Raw genomic sequence first — 19,639 nt, forward strand, 5'->3', positions numbered from 1 at the left:
TGATTACTAAAGTCCCAATTGTCAGTGAGACATTGATCCACCAGATCTAAACCCAAAATTTTCCTATCAAAATTGAGTTTTACGATCATGCCGAACCTGACCCGTCAGAGGATCGGAAGTCGCCTACGTTCAACTCGTGACTCGCGAAGTGGCTCCCTCCACGATCTCCTCAGCCAAGCTTGTCTCCAAGAATGAGCTGCACCTCATCGTACTGGATCATCCGGAGACGAGAAAGGCCGCCGCGGCGCCCAAGATAAGAGTTCTAGACGTGATTGGGAAGTCTCAATTGGTTTCCACGAGGTTTTGTTGCGAGATTTACCTTCCCGTCTGCAGCCCCCGCACTCTGCGACCGCTGGTCGGTCCCAACCGGTCGTCCATCAGATCGGCTGCTGCCCTTTTCCCATCGGAATGGAGTGCGGTGCTGAGATGATGGGGGGCTCGGGGGAAATGCATTTGCTTCCGTTTTCTTTTTTTCACCTATCGAGTGACTATGTGAACTGTCTTGGCGCATTCTAGAAACTCCTGTGTCTCGAAGATACACAATTTGCACCATGGGGCTGAGAGTTATATAAACATTGGCTTTCGGCCACCCTTTCACTACTGCTGCACAGTCTTTGCATCATCGTGGTTAATTGTGTCCAAGAGCCTCAGTCTAGCACGCACCGGTCTGTGGTAGTAGCCACGAGCTAAAGACTTCTGTCAAACAACATCATCGCAGGAATCTTATCAGCAAACCTTTTTTGCAACTTCGCGATGGGTGTCACGATTGATCAGGGTCCGGATGATGCGCCCAACAACATCACTGGAGAGATTGCTCCCAAGCGCTCCTTCGGGCAGCGTTTGACGGATGCGAAGAAGGCATTCACAACCAAGGAGGGTCTTCTGGGAACCTACGACTATGGTGAGATCTGACTTGAGAGTCCCGGGTCGTACGAAGAGTACTGATCAGTACAGCCTTCTTGTTCACGCCCAACTTGCCGTTCATGAAGAAGCCAACTCAGTCTGCCCCCTTCTTCAGTTTACAACAGAAGATGCCTGTTGTCCTAGGAATGCTTTTGGGCTTCCAACACGCTTTGGCTATGTTGGCTGGTGTCGTTACTCCACCCATCATTATTTCAAGCTCTGCGAACTTTGATACTCTCACGGTATATACTCCTGTGATTTTCCGTAACATAATATTTTACCTAACGTACTTTTCAGACTCAATATCTTGTGTCGACCTCGCTCATTGTTTGTGGTATTCTATCAGCTGTCCAGATCACCAGATTCCATATCTACAAGACTCCTTACTATATTGGAACTGGTTTGATTTCCGTTGTTGGAACCTCCTGTAAGTAGCCCACTTCCAATTTGCCCGTTACTTTTACTCGCTGTATGTTTTCCTTACCTGAGAAGGAAGTGTTTCGTGGAAGCTTCTGAGACAAGCAATAACTGATATCCCATTCTTTTAGTCGCCATCATTCCCGTGGCCACCAAAGGAATCGCTCAAATGTACGCAAACGGCATGTGTAAGACAGCAGCAGACGGTACCCAGCTTCCTTGCCCTGATGCGTATGGTGCGATTGTCGGAACCGCAGCAATGTGCGCTCTCCTCGAAATTGGCCTCTCGTTCATGACACCAAAGACTCTTAAGAGACTCTTTCCACCAATCGTTACTGGTCCTACCGTCATGCTCATTGGTGTTTCTCTTCTCCAGCCGGGTTTGGAAGGCTGGGCTGGTGGTTCCGGACCTTGCGTGTCGAGACCTGAGACTGGCATCTTTACGCTGTGCCCCACCATCTTTGCACCACACGCACTGCCTTGGGGATCGGCACAGTACATTGGTCTTGGATTCTCCGTCTTTATCACCATCATCCTTTGCGAGAGATTCGGCTCTCCTATCATGAAGTCCAGTAAGTCTCAGCCACCTGCAATTTTTCCTGGCCGCGCTAACCCGGTTCAAAGTGAGCGTTGTCGTTGGTCTCCTCACTGGCTGCATTATCGCTGCCGCAACTGGCTACTTTGACAAATCTACCATTACTGATGCTCCTGCTGTAAGCTTCATCTGGGTGCACACTTTCAAGCTGAGCGTCTACGGTCCTCTTGTACTTCCGTTGATGGCAATCTACATCATTTGCATGATGGAAGCCATTGGTGATATCACCGCTACTGTAAGTCTCTCTTCAAGCATTTCTCATCAAGCATTCGATTCAAATACTAATACACCAATAGTGTGATGTGTCTCGCCTCCAAGTCGAAGGTGAACTCTTCGACTCCCGAATCCAGGGCGGCATTCTCGCTGATGGAATCAACGGCATGCTAGCTGGTCTCTGCACCATCACCCCAATGTCCACATTCGCCCAGAACAACGGCGTCATCGCCCTCACTCGATGCGCCAACCGAACCGCCGGATACTGGGCCGTCTTCTTCCTCATCGTCATGGGAATCTTCTCCAAATTCGCCGCGGCTCTCGTTGCGATCCCCTCATCTGTGCTTGGTGGAATGACTACCTTCCTCTTCGCTTCAGTCGCTGTGTCCGGTCTCCGCATCATCGCTACCGTGCCCTTCACCCGCCGCACGAGATTCATCCTCACTGCGGCGCTCTCGGTCGGTTTCGGTGCCATTCTCGTTCCTAACTGGTTCAGTTTCGTCTTCACGTATTCTGGAAATAACAAGGCTAAGGCTGGCTTCTTTGATGCCATTGTTTTGGTTATGGAGACTGGTTTTGCGGTCACGGCTTTTATTGCTGTTGTCCTGAACTTGGTTCTGCCGATGGAGACCGTCGAGGAGATGGCAGAGAGTTTGGCAGGGGATATCGCGCAAGATCGGGAGGAGGAGGCGCAGATGGAGGGTGAGGTGGAGGAGAAGAAGACTGTTGGGAGTTCTGCTGCACCAATGGTTTAAGGTCGATCTTTCGTTGGGAGAGAATTGATATTGTTGTGTTGAGTTGAGATTGTATATAGTATGTTTCATAGCTCCTTAACTATAACAGTTAACATGACTCTGTATCTTTACCAGAGAGTGGGACCATAAGCTGCGTGATAAGAAGTGGCGACTTGTAGACATTCCAAGTACCAATAGACGCAGGATTGGTCTTCACTACATTTTCTACCAGAAAATGATATAGTATCCCAAGTACGCGTGTTCACCTGAGTGCTCGAGATGGCAATCATGAAGAGTGACAGGCGAAAAATGCCGTTTGAAAGATCCCTCCCTCTCCGGATACTCGCAATAAAGAATCGTAAGCATCCACAAGAAATCTGAACGAAGCCAAAAAGCCACAAAGTGTTCGCCAGAGAAGTACAATAATAATGACGTGACTTCCTGTCTAAAGCCATAATATCAAAAGGTTGCACAAAACAATAATCCGAATCCGGCTAGCCTCCTTCTTCGCAACACATAAATCCAAATAAGCATGTTCCCGCCATGTAAAAAACAGAGAGAGTGGTAGCATGAGCAGTAGGGCGGCCGGATGGTCGAGTCCGAAAACAATCGAAATCAGATTCTTGTTTCCTGCGAAGACGTTACTCAACTACTACTCGCGATGTATGACGGTCCCCGTTATGTAAACCATCACATCTGTTTATTTGTGTTTATAGATATCTTGGGGAAGGAGTCACTTGTCGATGTCAATATTAAGCTGTCTATCTTCAACTCTAGAGCTTTACGTAGTCAATTGGGTATGCATGCAACTCGTGGTGAGAGGATTTGGGGTGAGTTGAAGGAAGAGAAGTTCTGAGAGGGATCTCAACGTGGCTTACAGTAGTCCTCGCTTGCCCCTGAGGGATACTCTCACCTTCAATCTTCCCCTTTCTGCTTTGATTCGCAAGAATGAGGTTTGAAGACCTCTTGCTAATTCATTTTCTTAGCCAGATGGTCAGCCATTTAGTCATATCTCGCTCAACGCTTTGACCTGCCACTGGCGATAAAGAATGCTTTTGAAATGATCCTCTAAAAGTCTATCTAGTCAACAAAGCAAGCAAAAGCTTCGAACGGCTTCAACGACAACTCCCCATCCATGATATTAATCCCACCATAACTCGACGTCAACACCTTCTCTTTCTGCAAGCTAATCTCTTTCGGCAGCGTCCAAGTCAAAGACTCCTTCCTGAAATTCGCAACAACAAGCACCTTCTCTTCCCCAAACGTACGAGTATACGCCAACACATTGTCATTTTGCATATCTACCATCTCGAAAGCGCCGTAGATGAAGATATCCTTGTGCGATTTCCGCAAACGCAAAATCGAGGCCCAGTACTCGAAGACACTCCCATGGATCCCGACTTGGGATTCGGCGTTGATATCGACATAGCTCTCGTTCTCTTTCTGCCAAGGCTTGGCGGCTGAGAAACCTGCGTATTTCTCTTTGCTCCATTGCATTGGTGTTCTGGCGTTGTCTCGTGACTTCTTCTGGATTTCTTGCTTTGTGATGCGGTGTAGCTCTTTGTCGTCTGGATATCTCTTCATCATGCTGCTTTGATTAGTACGCTGCTTTTGACGACGGGTGGGGAAACTTACTCGTCCCAGGCTTGAAGTGTTTCCAGGTCTCGATATTCGGAGATGTCTCGAGATAGAGGGACGTTGACCATTCCTAGCTCCTGGCCTTGATACACGAATACAGTTCCACTTTGCAGGGCCATAAAGGTGGCAAACATCTTCGCAGAAACGACTCTGAATTCTGGTAGGTCGGATCCCCAACGAGAAACGGTTCTGCTTTGATCGTGATTCTCCAGATACAATGCGTTCCATCCGTCATTGTCAATCATGAATGTTTGCCATTCGTTGACAATGCTCTTCAAAGTTGACATTTGCCATTCTCTAGGGGAGAATTTTCCTCTGTCACCGATGTCCATGTCGACTCTTTGTACCTGGTCAGCCATTTGCAAAAATTTCTCTTGACGGAAGCTTACATTTCGAAGTGGAAGATCATATTTAGCTCTCCACGACCAAAACCCACTGCCTTGAGGATCTCTTTTGGATCATCTACACATGGCATCTCACCAACGGAGAAGGCATTGTACTCCTTCAAGATCTTGCCGATAGCCTGCAAGTATTCGTGCAACCTGGGTCCGCAAGCAAAGTACTTGTCACCAGGCTGGAACTCTACATCAGGTCTCGTAATCGGGGCATCTGGAAGTCCTGGAACTTTGCTGATGAAATTGATGACGTCCATTCTTGACATTTTTTAGCAGGTCGAACTCTTCAAAACGACAATGATACATACCTGAAGCCATCAACTCCTTTGTCAAGCCAAAAACGAACAATGTCATGAACTTCATCACGGACTTTAGGATTCTCCCAGTTCAAATCTGGTTGCTCAGGTGCAAATATGTGTAGGTAATATTCATCTGAAGCTTCATCATATTCCCATGCACTTCCTGGTCTGAAATTAGCTCAATCCTAATACCGCTGTTCAGCAAAGAAAGATACTTACCACCCCATACACTTCCCCAATTATTCGGAGGGCTCTTTGAGCCGTCATCATTAATTTTCGGCTTCTTCCAAATATAAAAGTCCCGATACGGATTATCCTTCCCCTTCTTCGCCTCCATAAACCACTTATGCTACTCAAACATCAACAAATCGCTCTCATCACAAAGCAATACTCCGGACTCACCTGATCAGAAGTATGATTAACAACCAAATCCATCAAGAACTTCATCCCCCGACTATGACAGCCTTCAATCAACTTATCAACATCTTTCAGCGTCCCATAGGGAGCGTGGATATCTCTATAATCGGAGATGTCGTATCCCATATCCACCTGGGGAGATTTATAGATGGGACATGTCCAGACGATGTCGACGCCGAGGGCTTTGATGTAGTCTAGCTTGGAGGTGATGCCAGGGATGTCTCCGAGGCCGTCGCCGTTGGAGTCTTTGAATGAGGCGGGGTAGATTTGGTATACGGAGGACTCTTTCCACCATGCTCGTTTGGGGTCTGTGGGAGTCATGACGAGGTCGAGTGTGATTAAAATGTAGGGTTAATCAAGGTGTGAGGAATGTATCAAATTGGAAAGAAAGTTATTGATGATGCGTCGATACCGGTGTCTTGACTCAGGAACAATTCGGTGACCCTAGGCTCTGTGCAATGAACAGAACAAGTAGAAATTTCTCTATCTTTCAAAAAATGTTTGACTGAATTAAGAATTGTTGAGGAATTAAGAAATGGAGTTGTACGAGATGAAAGTGCATGTATATGTAAAGTGACGATGATGAGGGGCATTTCTGGTTGAACTCTCACTGGCTCGCTTGATTTCTAAGGGCCATAGAGGGGCATCGCGGGGTAATTCTCGCTGTATCTTTGCATCAATGTTCAATCTTCATTTTTCGGGTGTCTTCTTCCCTTTAGGAGAATAAGGTAGCTATTGAAACGTTGTCTTGGCGGACAATATTTCAGGGTTACTCCGAGAGTCAACATTGATTGTGAAGGCTTATAGCCTCATGAATGTTGGTCTCGGTTCCTGGACGATGAGAATGGAAAGAGAGCCGAAAATTCGTTGCACATGCTGCAAAGGCGGATGCATATCCCTTGATTCTTTTTTCCAGATTGTAAGTGATAAAGAGGCTGTCTAGATGAAAGTTCCCATCCAGATAAATGTTCGGAATTACCTGATATTATATACTCGTTTGAAGTCAGTTCACTTTTCCGAACAATGAGTATGGACTAGAGATCGAAATTCAGACCGTACTTATGAAAGCCTCAAATAAAACACTCTAAGACTGCATGTACATCTAATTCGTTATCTACTATACAATATCTCATCGATCGACGACCTTTACACTCAATGTACACCCCCAAACCCAAACCACTTTTCCTCAAACCCTCTCAATTCTTCATACAAATCCCAATCCTCCACCGCAACCACCCCCTCATCATACCCCTCAAAAGCAGACATAGTCGAAATCATCCTCGGCGTAGAAGAGACATGCAACTTCACCCCCTCACCAAGCTTATTATTCGGCGACGCAATATCCCCATACGTCGTCCCAGCCTGAAACGTATCCTGCGCAACCCTATGAATCCGAGCCCAAAGCGGACGCGGAAACTTCGCATGCTTAATCAGATTCGCATGAACAAACGTCCATTTCCCCTCGTGATCAGCCTGCAGCATCGTATGTCCGCCCGACAGAGGATTGTCTTTCATCACTATGCCGGCAGCGGCATTCAACCTTCCTGGCCCTGCCCACTTCTTACCGAGTAAGAGAGCAGCTGCTCGGAACGAATCCCTATCTCCGCCCATGAAGCCGTAGAATTCTTCGTGATGGACGGCGAAATACTCGACCAACCATAAAAGATCTTGATGCAGCGTGCGCGAGATGAAGATCTGTCCGGATTCCCCTTCATATTCGTCTCGACACTTTTGTCCCAGGAGACGCCACAGAGGGTTCGTAGGATGAGATTTGGTGTAGTCCGGCCAGAGGAGGAGACCGGTCTCTTTCCATTGCTTGCTTTGGAAGATGTAGTCTGGATTTCGAAGGAGATAAGAGTCTGTATCCAGGTACAGGATTTCGTCGAAGGATGATTGCTGGATGGCTGCTCCTTTGATTTGGAATTGTTTCCATCCATTGCCTTTCTCTACTCCTTCTACGAGTCGGATCGTGACTTTCATCCCGCTCTGTTCCGCTTGGCTTTCTGGTGAAAGCTCGAGTTGAGATAGGTCTTCGAGCAAGCTTTTATCTGGTGCTGACAACTCGGTTGAAAAGTGAAATATCTCAACTGGTAGAGTGCAGTTGTATGATTTTAGGAATCGAATGTTGGTTCGTGCCCGGACAACAGCTTCTCGATCTCCAGCTGCCATGACGATTCCTCTTCCACTTTTGACCTCTTTTCCTTTCTGGCTTTCCAAGGGGTCTGATTCCAGCTTCAACTTCTCATCCTCTTGCTTATGGCGTAAGTAACTAGCTATACTGTGACGCCAATCCGAAATTTGAGACGACGGTATATCTCGCCACTTCTCCACATTGCCATTAACTGCATTTGCATCAAAATTGACACCAGCCGTCGGACAGGTCTTGGAGTTCAATTCCACGGCTTCATCATAAGAAAGAAGTGGGCGCCCGACAAAATCCTCTAAGATGGCTTCTAAATTTGTTTTCCCCTCCCCACCAGGAGACTCATTGGATAAATCCGGCTTCTCTCCAGCCCGAACCGGCTCGAAATAGTCATGAGCCGCCTGCGGCAGGTAATCCGGAATATCAGTCCCTTTCAAATGAAGGAAGCTTAAGACAATTAATACAAATACGACGGTTATAGTGATCAAGCGAGTCTGAGACCTCATCCTCTCCAGCTCCAACAGGGGCGTGTCCAGGCGAAGCGAGAATGGATTATCGACGGCTCGAGAAGTCTAGAATTGGAGTACAAAGAAGGATGTTTCTCCGATCGAGCGATGACCACGATTTCGAGCAGAACCGGAGTCGTGGCCTTATAAAGTATTGAAGGTCCCGAAAAGAATTGTGGGACGTGTGCGTGTCCTGTTAGAAAGACAAAAGATCCGCTGACTCTGGCCGTCAATCATAATCCGGTGTCCGTATATCCCAACATTATTGTTACAAAGCTGATCGCTCAATCAAGTCTGTACAAGAGGAGGACGAGCTTCTTGAAACAAGTTATGGGAACTGTGGCTTTCAATGAACGAAATGAGAGTTTGGGATATAAAGGCGGAGAAAGTGATTTTCCGGGTGTTGCGCGGCTATGATGAAACGCACCGGGGGTCAAATCTAACTCAGCACGTGCAGTACTCTAAATCGACGAATCGTCGCACAATTTTTCTTGTTTCAAGGGCTTGCTCGAGTCATTCGAGCTTTAGGACATTTCGGGCTTCTGAAGGCTTATTAAGAAATTATTCCTGTGGTGATGAGTGACAGGGAAGTGGAATCACGTGGAGATGCCTCCTTTTACACTTCGACGCTCCGAGACTCATGATAGAGAGTATTAATTATCGGATCACCATACAGCAATAACAATACCGTCTTCTCAGACCCCTTGCCAAAGAATACAGTGTCCACGACGAAGAGATTATGCCAACAATCTAGAATCCAAGGCCTGATAGCCAGTCATGAGAATATTTGAACCCCATCTGCGCATTTGTCTGATGCGCCCAACAATGACCAGAATTGGGAACGATATACGACTACATCTCGGTTATCAGCCTCTGTTTATCTCTATTTAAGACACTTTGAGACAAAGGCGTTTGAACTTACAGTGTAGTTACTGGCGGAAGGATATATAATGTTTGTCAAAGCAGGCTTGCTGGTCGGACCACTTCCGCAATTCCCAGGACCAAGAAATTCGAGGGCAAGGAAACCACAGAAAACAGTATCTTGTTCCCCATCGATGACTAGGACGGGCCCTTTGTAGCTCAGTGCCGTTGGTACTAAAGCACCTGAGGCAGCTTCCCCAAGGGTGATGATACCTCTGTTTGCATAGTCCTGCAGGATAAAGGTACGGTCGTAGTAAGTGTTTGGACCATAGAAGAGCAGGAACTCCACACCCGACTGAATTGAGGCTTCGAGGTATGAAGGATCAAGGTTTCCATACCTGGATGGCTGGACACCCAAAGCTGGCAGTAAGCCTGCCGTGAAAGTGAAACCTCGAGAAGTCAGCATAATAAACTCAGAGTATGGTTGGCCGTACCAGGAATAACGGTCACCCAGTCTTTGGCAAAACCAGCGAGAATTGTTGCGTCTGCATCTTGTGGATAATTGACGTTAAGGTAATTGCCGACAAGTGAACCCAAGCTCTCTCCAACGAAGATAATCTTATCAAAATTTCGAGGAAATGGCAAGGCCCCATTCCGAGCTAGTAGTATCATCTCATGGACAGTCCTATAGAGATGTTGTGTCAGAGACTCTGACGTTGCCTGACTTTGCCTGAAAGATGAATGGAGCCTTAGAGTTACTTACGCTGCTTGAGCTGGGCATTGAACAACTGTAATACCATTTGGGTGACTGGAATTGCCGTTCCCAAGCCGGTCGAAAGCGAACGTGGGATAGCCCTGGAGTGAAGCATAGGAAACCCAGCTATACATATCGCCATCGAAGCCGAAACCTGGAGAGCCACCGCCAGACCACTGTTGAATAGTCAGCATAAAATTCACGACACAACATGTATTCCTGGGATGTAATAGCACAAGCTTCCAACTTACATAGTTTCGATCATAGGTAGCAGGATGAGCCAGTAGCTGTAAAGTGTTTCTCCGCGACGGAACATCGACTTCCGGCTCACAGTACCGACCAGCAATATCGTAGCTGCCTTCGATGAGGGAAGTGAAAGGTAGATTGATGCCGCTTGAGAGGAGTGCCAAGAGTCCAGTGGTATCAAGATCAGGATCGAGAATCTTTGAAGCACCTTAGCAATTGTTCCTGCCAAGCTGGGACAATGAAACGAAGCAACAGACGAGAATTTCGGAGAGACTGTACCGCGTTGTTGGCTGTAATCTGGACAGGAACGACAAGTTCACTGCACATGGGTGTAGATAGGACGGTAGCAAGGAGGAAGGAAGTCACGTAGAAGGATAAGACGATAAGGTAAGGAACCATTTTATGGAATATAGGTTTGCTTAGGATAAAGTCGCTCAGTGATTAGAATTACAAATCATGAGAAAAAGGAGACATGGCGAGTTGCACAAGTTATATCCGATGGCGCGGGTATCGCACCTTCCTTAAAAACCTCAACACCTAGACACCGGGACATGGACCAATAATCATCATCCTTCAACTAGAAATCAGGTTTTATTCTCGTGGAATTGTCGGATAAGAAGGCGCGTGCTGTGAAAATATTTCTTGGCCAGGATGTTCATCTTGTAGCGGGTATTCTGGAGGATTATAGGCTTCATCGTGCACAGGCGGCGTTGTTGTTACGAGAGGAATTGTTTCCCTTCTTTCCGGCTCATAACCGGAATGGTAGGCAGTTTGTTCTTGTCCCCCATTGTTATATGTTGTTGCAGGTTCATATTCCGATATTCCCGTGGCTGCATACATGGGACCAGTCCGCGATCTAGAATTCGGCCTTTTTCTGAGAAAGAATAACAGCAATCCCACAAGGGCAACGGCCGCAATGATCGCCCCCACTGCAATGCCCGCTTTTGCTCCAGTTCCTAAGCCCGAGGAGGAAGAGGGTGTCGAGGTTGGAGTATTGGTACTGGAGGTTCCTGTTTTTGAGGAAGTGGTCGTCGTGGGATGAGCAGTTGGCTAAAAGCTGATCAGGATGGAGTAACTGTTTTGAGATATTCTTCACATACAGTGGTTGTCATCGAAATGACAGTGACAGAAGTCGAGACAGGTACAAGCCACCAATCTGTGGCGCAGACGGTTTGCGTATTCGGACAGCAGCGATCACTTGCGGGTGTCAGTCAGTGTATACGAAGAACAGCTCTCGATCAACTCACCCTGAACTTGCACACGTCTGATTTTGTGGGCACCAAGTCGGACCACAACATGTCTGCCCGGCTGAAGCATCGATACATGCGTCGGCTCCAGAACAGTATACCTGACTCGCAGAGGGGCAACATCTGGACCGAATAAGTCAAAGTACCACCACTTTCCGAACATTTTCTTACTTACTGGCCTGGTGTTTCTGAACAGAACCAATTATTTCCACATTGGACGGTTCCTGAACTGTTCCCAGAACTGCTTCCCGTGCAACAGACCGAAGAGGATGTTTCCAAGCAATAATCACCACAAAATCCGTAAGGACAATTCGATGGCGTGCCCGATGGGCTTGGCTCCGTGGTAGAAGACATTTTGCTTGGCGAATAGAGATCTCCACCGCGTTCTCGTCCGACCACAGTAAATTTGACTCGAAAGGATCAAATAAGATGGCAAGGCTATGACGCGCGACAAAGAACAGAAAGAGAAACGCGATCTCCTTTATAGCCTTCTCACCGATGGCATCAGGCTCCGAGGAGCATGAGGCTGGCAAGCCACGCCCACATTTTTCAGGGGTGCAATTTCACTGCCATTATCGCGGGTACAGAAACAGAACACGACGAATAGCACGACAGACTTCTGTTGATGCGTCAGCCATCGCTTTGCGAATTGGTTGTTCTTCCAGGCTGGGTGCAGGAGACATGACGAATGGTATCATCGAGCTCTCCAGCCAGCCTCGATTGAGGTTGTATTGAGCTCCGACCCCAAGAAATGGCAATACGTATAATTCCGCTCAACGCCTTGCTGCCTTTGGCGGCCACGCACCATCAGCGCTGCACAACCAAGTCTCTGGCTTGAATAAGGTTTTTGGGAACACTGGTCCTGGTAGCATTCCGACCTAGACTTGATATCAACGGCCTGAATTTCCACAAAGGACTCGAACATGCCGACTGGCCAGTTCCGTAGGCGCTTAAGCGAGTCGAAACCCCTGAAGCCTCTGGCGAGGCAAAGAGATTAGTTAGATCCGAGAGCCGTTATTTTTTTCTATTTTTCAAGGTTACAAGGAAAGTGTAAGGTCATCTATGCTCTTAAAGGTATACTAAAGTGTTTAAGTCCCAGATGAAAGTTTGCATGAAGGGTAGTTAGCACTCATCGATTGCTCGATCTGGAGGGTTGGTCTGGAACCTTTTTGTTCATCCTCTCATTCTTTCATAGTTAAATCGGCTATTGTCAGGTTTACACGCTTTCATATAATCCCAGGCACGAATCTCTTCGTCCTCTCATGCCACTCAACCCACTCCCGCCCAAACTCCCTTCTCAACATCTCCTCCTCATCCCTAACCCTAACCCCCATCCCCAGCATCATCACCACCGTAAAACCCATTGCCACAACCTCACTCACGCCCCTAATCCTGACCAAAACGCCCGGAAGAAAACAAGCCGCCACGCCATCAACCCTCAACCAAAAAAACGCACTCGCGACCTGCACCGCAAACAGCGTCGTATACGACGGATGCTGCACATACTTATACAACCCGTCCCTCACCAACCTCCCCGGCCTCTGCAGTCGGAACGTGAAATTCGTGCCTAGCTGTTTATAAGCCAGCAGGCGAATCGGCGCAGCGATGAAGATCACGAGCACGAAAGTAATGCTGGTCGGGCTCCAGGCGAAGAGAGATTCGTTTAGTAGGTCCGGGTTCAGGCAGATGTTTGAGCGGGAGCGGGAAGAGGGGAACAGGATGAGTGTGCAGTGGGAGAACCAGAGGAGGATGAGAGCGTAGCGGCTGCTTTTTGAGGTTGACGTGAGGAGGGCGATGCGGTCTTTGACGGTGGGGGTGGGGGGGTTTGGGTTGGGTGTTTTGGCGCAGAGTGAGGTGAGGTATGCGGTTATTGTGAGGGCTGCTATGAGACTTAGGCTTTGAGGTGAGATGTCCATGTTGTCTCTGAATGTTATGACGGTTCTTTGATGAATTGTGAAGATAGTTTCCAGAGGCGCTGTGTTTTTTATGTCATGTCCTCGGCGGTTTCGAGACGATGTGCAGGGATGTTGTTCTCGCTCAACCCCAGCCTCCACGATTGACCTTTCAGCGAGAAACATCGTCATTACAGCCACAATAGCATTCCGTGTTCTGTACTTTCTCAGCTGGAAGCAAGTCGACTGTCGAAATTTCCACAACCTTGGGATGAATAATGTGCTTCTGCAACATCAGCTAGCTAATACTCTACTGAACGCCTAGAGCTCAAAGTATCGAGTCTAAGCTGAGATGCTCAAGTCAGAGATATTTCATGATTATACAGCTCCGCCTCTTCGATATGGACACTATTCATCTCGATACCAAAGGCAGGTCTGACCACACCCAGATTCGAAAATATGACTCAAAATATGCCACAACTTGAATACGTTGCTCACCTTAACAACCTGCATGAGGAGAAATTTATGCCGCGTTTCCCAATTTGCCTCACTGGTTCGAACATAATCTCTAGGACATGTGCGCAAAGCTATTGAATTTCAATTTGGTCACGGTGTTGCATTTGATTTTCCTCTGGCTGAATAAAAACTGGGCCGCAGAATTTCGGCGAGGGTAGGGCGTGAAGTATCTTGTATTCTCAGAAACTAGTGCTTTTCTGTGAATTTTGCTTGCAGTGGTATAATCTGCATCCCTAATTCCGTAGCCTCGTTTGCTCAAAAGAGTTTCAACGTCAATTCGATCGGAGCGCGTTGTCTCGCTACTCGATCCTCTTGAAGCCACTCGGGTGCTCTGCCTCTTCAGTATCCTCGGCGATGCCAGACTTGAGCTTGAGGAAGTTCCTATCAATACACGATTTGCACTGCCTCGAGAACAAGATTGTCACAGTAAGGGACTGTCTCGCAGAGTGGGAGTAGACTCCACCTTGTACAATCATCCCAAGTCCGAACTGAGGTTTACTCGCAACTGGCTTTGACATTTCTGCATTAATCATCGATCGGTAAAACTACACGAACATTCTCCGCAATTTGTCCTATTAAACATCTTAGCCTCTACAATCCGCAACCAAAAACAGATATGAACTTACCTTCTAGATAGCTCTTAACCTGGCTATAATCCTTACATACTACAACATCCATTAGTATTGTTACTCCGTCCGAAAAGGAATAATCCCTACCATGAACACCACTCCACCCACCATCCAACGGCCCCAAATCATCCGGATCCATCGAATCGTGAACCTCGAGCGCCAGATCCGCAGAACACATGATACCTTGCCGCAGGTAATCAACACAATGCAGAAAATGGGTGTCTGGATCGTCCGGCATCATCGTCGAGGGCATGCTGGATTTGATGCCTGAGTAGATGCGCGCCATCATGTACTGGACCAAGGATCAGTATTTCGAAGAAGAAAAAGGGAGTTTGGGGACCTTACAAGACAGTGCAGTTGATGCGTCATAGAAGTCGCAGAGAAATCTTCGGTGTTTAACGGACGTCCTGTTCCAACTATTGTGACAAAGTTAGTGGCGGAAAACAGCTCAAAGGACAGTAAGGAGATAATTACCAGGCATCATCCCATTCCACGTAGTAAGCGTCTCATCCGTGAAAAAATGCGACATATTCCTCGGCGCAAACGATGTGTCTGACTCGAACTTCATATTCTTCATCGTGACTAAGTATCCTATTAGCATTTCCCTCTCCTTCCCGCTTCCTCTCGTCCCCAAACTCACATTGCGGCCCCTCTCCCGTAAAATCCCCGCCAACCTGCCGTGAGGTTTCTGTCGATCGACCGCGAAGGAGAAGTGATAGTCCGACGATGATAAATAGTAACAGTGCATCGATAGGCCACCGATACCGCTCGATCGCGGAGAGGAAGCTATTCCTCTTCTTCTGCTGTCGCCGACTAGGCTCGTCGAGTCCTGAAGTCGGCGGCCATTGTTTTTCGGCGCCTCCGATCAGGAACTCCTCGTCGTGGTTAAGGGTGCTGGATAGCATCTCCTCTTCATCGGGATTTTGTTCGATGGGTTGCATGATTGTATATATATACAGTACAGACCTTGGCAGCTACCCGTACAGTACAGCCAAGAAATGATTGTTGAAGACAAGAAGATTTGATAGCTGGAAGAAAGGTCGGTTCATCTTGTTATTGGGGATTTCTCTCGAAACCTAGTCCGTTTGAGATGGGACGTCGTCTGATCTTTAGCGAGCGTTCTAACGCATTTGCTGTTGCACGATGTTCCGCTTTTTCTTGAAACGGATGATTAGTGGGCTAAATCGATGATCCACGCTGAAAAGAAGCTGTGCTTTGCTTGGAAAGCTTAGAATGAATAAGCGCTGTTAACGAGTTAAGGCGGGTGCAAAATGTGTGATGTCCCGCAACGTGCTAATGAAATGCGGGGGAATTATGTGTTTCTACAACATTGTTTGTCCCTATTGTTTGATGTAGAGATGAATTGGAGATGAATTTTTCTCTCCTTTAATGTCATCAGCGAGGATAATAGATTTGCGAATCGTCTGGTTCCCGTAAGTATTTTCCTCCGCCGGTCTTTCCCTACATCAACAATCTCAATTCTCTCTTCACCCAAAAGACTGTCAAGTAATCGCAAGAAACATAAATCCCATCTCATTCATCTCATGCAAATGGAATGAATTTCCTGGGTATACGGATAACATACAGAGAGCCACAACTTCCACATCATGCATACACTGCACTAACAACAAAAAGCAAAGTATCCGCGCCATATACTACTATCGTGTGTGTCCTTGAGCCCAGTCCCTTTTTGACAAAACACCCCAATGCCAAGCCGGACCCGACAACCAAAACAAGACTAAAGAAAAGAATGTCCCATAAAGTACAAGTAATAAACCATATACACCAAACAGTATGTTTTCGTACCATCATTCTTTATCGTATCGTATCAAGATTGCTGCCCCTGTCCGTTACCGATCAACTGGATGCAATTGTTAAGCAGTAATGCAGCTTCGTGAAGGAGTTCCCATCTCGTCTTCTCGAAGGTTGTGCGTAGGACCATCAGCATGCCTGTGCAGCCATTAAAGCCACGCATCGATTTCAGCTCCTCTGGTGAACGGACTCCACCTAATCGGCGAAGATAGGCGCGCATGTGCCTCACCTGGTCATCGAAATCGTAGGGCGAAGGAGTGGGCTCGGTGGTCGGTCCTTCCAGAGCGAAACCATAGCACCAGACGATCAGAGCAGCGAAATAGAGGACCCAAGGACGATTCAGCAAGGAATCATCGCGAGCCGAGTATTCGAACGGCGGATCGTCGTATCCATGGCGCATGCCTGGTGCAGCGGATTCTTTTGGTAGCAAGACATCACATAAGAATCGAAGAGCATACCAAGTGGCGTCTCGGGCCTTAGCGGTAGGAGCCCAGTTGTCCTTCATACGGCGTTGAGCACTGTTAAGATCTTGAGTGCCAATGGTTCGGCCGAGAAGACGCTTCGCTCTTGCGAATATTTGACAATCAACAATATCAACATGCATCGCCATGTGGGCCAGGTGATGGAGAACGGTTCTGCCCTGGAAGACAATATTTCCCTCTTCTTTTCCTGAGTACACATAAGGACCAGGGACTGCTTCGGAATTGCGGGATAGAGATCTATCGAAATCTTGCTTCCAGAGATCAAAGGCTCTCGTGAGCGAACCTCTCCACTTGTCTCGTCCTCCTAGAGCCTGAGAAACACCTAAAGAATTGACTTGAAGATCTCGTTGGTTCATATGCCAACTCACGGAGAGCAGACCAGCCATCAAGATAGTTCGTCCAAATGAGTTGGTTCGCACTTCCTGAGCATTCAAGGTTCTCTTCAGGCCTTCGAGGAACGATATTGGCTTTACGCCGTTAGCATGCAGGCTAGCCTCTATCCTGCCGACTTCAGCACTGTTGTTTGCAGACCAGAGCGCTTCGTCGCAGGGAAGTGGGAGCCTCATTTCATGAGCTACCATAACCGTCGAGTGACCGAACATAGTGGCATGCGTTGAATCCATCACAAATGCTGCAAATGCCGCCCGACGGGTTGCCTCATTGGTGATCCAATGGTTCCACCACTCATCGGGAGTGTTGGCGCCAGAAGTTGAAGATTGTCGGGATCCATTCAATCCTTGCTTATCTTCCCTTACACTTGGTGGAGAGTCAAGCGCAGATCGTCCGATTAATGAGCTCCCGCGACGCATTAGCGTGATTGTGGTTGCATGATGGATATGCGCTCGCTCATGCAACGCTCTGGTTGAGTACATCTTTTCGTAGATCTCCAGTAGGAGTAAAGCTTGGAAAACCCAGAGTTTCGCAGGTGGACGGAAATGATAATCACTGAAGATTTCCCATCTGAGGTGCCAGGCCAAGAAATTGGAGAGTTCGGCGCAATTTTGAGTAGTGTCGTAGCCATGAATTTTGTCCAGACAAGCAGCGCCAATAGCCATCATAGATATCAAGAGCAGATTTGGTGTTTTGTCTGGTGAGAATGTCGGTTTGTGCACTGGTTCTTCATTAGTACCTGTTGTTACATTTGTGGAAGCTTTTACTCACATATTGGAACTTGTTCACTGAAGTTGTACCAGTAACTGCCAATATATGTCTGCATCATCTTACGGCTAAGAAGATGACTATCGACGGTACGATCGCCCTCCATAAGTGCTTCCTTCTGTCTAGCAACAGGTGCATGATCGCCCTCATTAAATCGATCCTTGATGAGGTCCACAATGGCTTGGGCTTTCTCTTCGGATAAGACCATTTCTGGTTGACTTGTGTCAAGCAAACTGGTGACTGCCATAGGGTGGTGAGGCTGTTGATTGGCTGGGAAAAATCCACCTAGACCCATATCTCCCGCATAAAACGGCGCATAATATTGATTGTTGTTGCTATTGTTGTTGTTGTTGTTGTCAGGATAGCTATAGACGCAGTCAGTATGATTCAGCACCAAAAACTTTAGAACTGACTTTGCGTAGCCTTGTTGACCCATCTGACCCATCGGAGAAGAATTGTTGTTGAGCTGCTGTTCACTGAAGAGATATGCCACAAAGTCTTCTGGAATGGCAAATGGAGATCTACTGTAACCCTCGCCTCCGAAGACTGGCATTGTGTTGGGTGCCGTCATTTGATCTAGAAGCATCATATCTGGACCCGAGTTTTGTGGCATGGAATCGCCTTGATACTCGGGGATCGAAGTTGGATACGTGGGTTCTGGCTCTCTGGTTGCTGCCGCACTAGTTACCGCAGTGGCGAATCCAGGAGGTGGAAGTGAGAACGGAGTGAAATTCTGCTGTGCAACGAAAGTGTGCGGACTGCTATGGTAACTCTGGTTGCCGGGGGCCCCAGATAAAAGTCCATATGGTCCGACATTGGTCTGTAAAGGAGGCCGCGAAAATTCAGCTGGCTTTCCGTCCGAGATACCAAAACTCGCATGGCGCTGTGGCCTACTGATTGGAGTTGTGCTTGCACTACCTTGTCTCTGGGGAATGCTATCACTATTGGATCGTTTAAAGCTATTGGATTGTGTGTAGCCCTCGGTGCCATTGGATGACGCAGTCCCCGAGTAGGTTCCCGAAGATGGATTTGTGGCTGGAGAATATGAATTGGGCGTCATCTCGGTAGGCGATTGGTATTGCTGCAGCTGGTTGGGTCGGGATTTTAGTCCTGCAAGATTCGGTCTCATGACTTCGGGCGACGAAGAACCATGAGCCGACAGAGGTTTGCCGGAGTCCGTCACTGGAGAAGCATGAGCATGACCTAACATAGAGTCTTTCCGGTGTAGCTGTGATCCTTTAGCGGTATGGCGATCTCTGTGTCTGTTGCACAGATCTTGTCGGACAAAAGTACGAGCGCAATCAGGGAAGTCGCATCTGTAAATTTGCTTTGGTGTATGGTTCAATTGGTGACGGTACCTTGAGAAGAATGTATCAGTAGCTGCATTGTGCTAACAGCGCATGTCAGTAATACTTACAGGTGCTCAGCTCTTGAATAGCTTTTACCACAGCCTTCTTGGGGACATTCGAACTTCTTATCCAAGCCTTTGCGACTCCTCCTTCGCTTTCGAGAAGGACCATCTGTGCCAGAAGAATGTCCATCTGCTCCGCCATCCGGAGAGCCCTCGCCACTCCCATCATTATTCTCTTTCTGCGGGCGACTTCTACCTCGACCGCGGATCTTGTCGTCGGATTCGGTCTTCGGTCTCCGCTGTAAGGAGGGGTCCAGCATTTGAGGCCTGCCTGATGCGTCCATTTGCGTCATGATACTATTCGGAGGAAACGTGAGGGGTTGCGCTGCTAGGACAGAAGTCATAGTCCCAAAGTCTGGCGTTAATTGAGT

At 47.7% G+C, this 19,639-nt stretch overlaps 8 protein-coding genes across 8 annotated transcripts; 1 reads left to right on the forward strand and 7 right to left on the reverse strand.

Annotated features, from left to right (window-relative positions):
• Positions 1–953: 953 nt before the first annotated feature.
• On the forward strand, positions 954–3,089 carry LY89DRAFT_689575 (Xanthine/uracil permease). The gene is made up of 5 exons (XM_018215931.1): positions 954–1,145; positions 1,201–1,330; positions 1,452–1,892; positions 1,945–2,150; positions 2,212–3,089. The coding sequence occupies exons 1-5, from the start codon at positions 984–986 to the stop codon at positions 2,881–2,883; spliced, it is 1,611 nt and encodes a 536-aa protein (XP_018064638.1). The 5' UTR covers positions 954–983; the 3' UTR covers positions 2,884–3,089.
• An 803-nt stretch (positions 3,090–3,892) lies between these two features.
• LY89DRAFT_626738 (glycoside hydrolase) lies at positions 3,893–6,162 on the reverse strand. The gene is made up of 6 exons (XM_018211120.1): positions 5,597–6,162; positions 5,414–5,543; positions 5,204–5,357; positions 4,890–5,153; positions 4,498–4,839; positions 3,893–4,450 (listed from the first exon to the last, which is right to left on the reverse strand). The coding sequence occupies exons 1-6, from the start codon at positions 5,930–5,932 to the stop codon at positions 3,943–3,945; spliced, it is 1,734 nt and encodes a 577-aa protein (XP_018064639.1). The 5' UTR covers positions 5,933–6,162; the 3' UTR covers positions 3,893–3,942.
• Positions 6,163–6,680: 518 nt separating this feature from the next.
• LY89DRAFT_626740 (uncharacterized protein) lies at positions 6,681–8,750 on the reverse strand. The gene has a single exon (XM_018211121.1). The coding sequence runs from the start codon at positions 8,258–8,260 to the stop codon at positions 6,764–6,766; it is 1,497 nt and encodes a 498-aa protein (XP_018064640.1). The 5' UTR covers positions 8,261–8,750; the 3' UTR covers positions 6,681–6,763.
• Positions 8,751–9,010: 260 nt separating this feature from the next.
• Positions 9,011–10,520, reverse strand: LY89DRAFT_675142 (uncharacterized protein; the record flags this gene model as incomplete). The annotated part of the gene is made up of 6 exons (XM_018213487.1): positions 9,011–9,112; positions 9,183–9,571; positions 9,616–9,806; positions 9,885–10,051; positions 10,127–10,329; positions 10,379–10,520. The coding sequence occupies 6 exons, from the start codon at positions 10,518–10,520 to the stop codon at positions 9,011–9,013; spliced, it is 1,194 nt and encodes a 397-aa protein (XP_018064641.1).
• LY89DRAFT_787351 (uncharacterized protein) lies at positions 10,237–12,000 on the reverse strand. Its single transcript, XM_018223065.1, has 4 exons — positions 11,544–12,000; positions 11,369–11,491; positions 11,222–11,318; positions 10,237–11,171 (listed from the first exon to the last, which is right to left on the reverse strand). Exons 1-4 carry the CDS (start codon positions 11,720–11,722, stop codon positions 10,713–10,715), a joined length of 858 nt encoding a protein of 285 aa, XP_018064642.1. The 5' UTR covers positions 11,723–12,000; the 3' UTR covers positions 10,237–10,712.
• Positions 12,001–12,594: 594 nt separating this feature from the next.
• Positions 12,595–13,284, reverse strand: LY89DRAFT_723540 (uncharacterized protein; the record flags this gene model as incomplete). The annotated part of the gene is made up of 1 exon (XM_018218827.1): positions 12,595–13,284. One exon carries the CDS (start codon positions 13,282–13,284, stop codon positions 12,595–12,597), a length of 690 nt encoding a protein of 229 aa, XP_018064643.1.
• Positions 13,285–13,804: 520 nt separating this feature from the next.
• LY89DRAFT_787353 (uncharacterized protein) lies at positions 13,805–15,613 on the reverse strand. The gene is made up of 6 exons (XM_018223066.1): positions 15,046–15,613; positions 14,880–14,987; positions 14,751–14,821; positions 14,493–14,697; positions 14,403–14,441; positions 13,805–14,348 (listed from the first exon to the last, which is right to left on the reverse strand). Exons 1-6 carry the CDS (start codon positions 15,344–15,346, stop codon positions 14,302–14,304), a joined length of 771 nt encoding a protein of 256 aa, XP_018064644.1. The 5' UTR covers positions 15,347–15,613; the 3' UTR covers positions 13,805–14,301.
• Positions 15,614–16,233: 620 nt separating this feature from the next.
• Positions 16,234–19,612, reverse strand: LY89DRAFT_740021 (uncharacterized protein; the record flags this gene model as incomplete). Its single annotated transcript, XM_018220539.1, has 4 exons — positions 16,234–17,810; positions 17,861–18,222; positions 18,271–19,215; positions 19,275–19,612. The coding sequence occupies 4 exons, from the start codon at positions 19,610–19,612 to the stop codon at positions 16,234–16,236; spliced, it is 3,222 nt and encodes a 1,073-aa protein (XP_018064645.1).
• Between the last annotated feature and the right edge of the window lie 27 nt (positions 19,613–19,639).

This window comes from Mollisia scopiformis, assembly GCF_001500285.1.
Source record: "Mollisia scopiformis unplaced genomic scaffold LY89scaffold_26, whole genome shotgun sequence".
In the NCBI taxonomy this organism is placed as follows: Eukaryota; Fungi; Ascomycota; class Leotiomycetes; order Helotiales; family Mollisiaceae; genus Mollisia; species Mollisia scopiformis.

What these genes read in the sequence shown, in the direction of transcription:
- LY89DRAFT_689575 (XM_018215931.1), top strand. Translation starts at nt 984, where the DNA reads ATGAAGAAGCCAACTCAGTCTGCCCCCTTCTTCAGTTTACAACAGAAG. An exon ending in TTCCGTTGTTGGAACCTCCT is followed by an intron (nt 1,331 to 1,451) that starts GTAAGTAGCCCA and finishes CCATTCTTTTAG; the next exon opens with TCGCCATCATTCCCGTGGCC. An exon ending in CTCTCCTATCATGAAGTCCA is followed by an intron (nt 1,893 to 1,944) that starts GTAAGTCTCAGC and finishes CCCGGTTCAAAG; the next exon opens with TGAGCGTTGTCGTTGGTCTC.
- LY89DRAFT_626738 (XM_018211120.1), bottom strand. Translation starts at nt 5,932, where the DNA reads ATGACTCCCACAGACCCCAAACGAGCATGGTGGAAAGAGTCCTCCGTA. An exon ending in TTAATCATACTTCTGATCAG is followed by an intron (nt 5,544 to 5,596) that starts GTGAGTCCGGAG and finishes ATGTTTGAGTAG; the next exon opens with CATAAGTGGTTTATGGAGGC. An exon ending in ACACTTCAAGCCTGGGACGA is followed by an intron (nt 4,451 to 4,497) that starts GTAAGTTTCCCC and finishes TAATCAAAGCAG; the next exon opens with CATGATGAAGAGATATCCAG.
- LY89DRAFT_626740 (XM_018211121.1), bottom strand. Translation starts at nt 8,260, where the DNA reads ATGAGGTCTCAGACTCGCTTGATCACTATAACCGTCGTATTTGTATTA.
- LY89DRAFT_787351 (XM_018223065.1), bottom strand. Translation starts at nt 11,722, where the DNA reads ATGTCTTCTACCACGGAGCCAAGCCCATCGGGCACGCCATCGAATTGT. An exon ending in TGTTCAGAAACACCAGGCCA is followed by an intron (nt 11,492 to 11,543) that starts GTAAGTAAGAAA and finishes TATTCGGTCCAG; the next exon opens with ATGTTGCCCCTCTGCGAGTC. An exon ending in CAGACGTGTGCAAGTTCAGG is followed by an intron (nt 11,319 to 11,368) that starts GTGAGTTGATCG and finishes GACACCCGCAAG; the next exon opens with TGATCGCTGCTGTCCGAATA.
- LY89DRAFT_787353 (XM_018223066.1), bottom strand. Translation starts at nt 15,346, where the DNA reads ATGCAACCCATCGAACAAAATCCCGATGAAGAGGAGATGCTATCCAGC. An exon ending in TACGGGAGAGGGGCCGCAAT is followed by an intron (nt 14,988 to 15,045) that starts GTGAGTTTGGGG and finishes TAGGATACTTAG; the next exon opens with TCACGATGAAGAATATGAAG. An exon ending in CGCATCAACTGCACTGTCTT is followed by an intron (nt 14,698 to 14,750) that starts GTAAGGTCCCCA and finishes TCCTTGGTCCAG; the next exon opens with TACATGATGGCGCGCATCTA.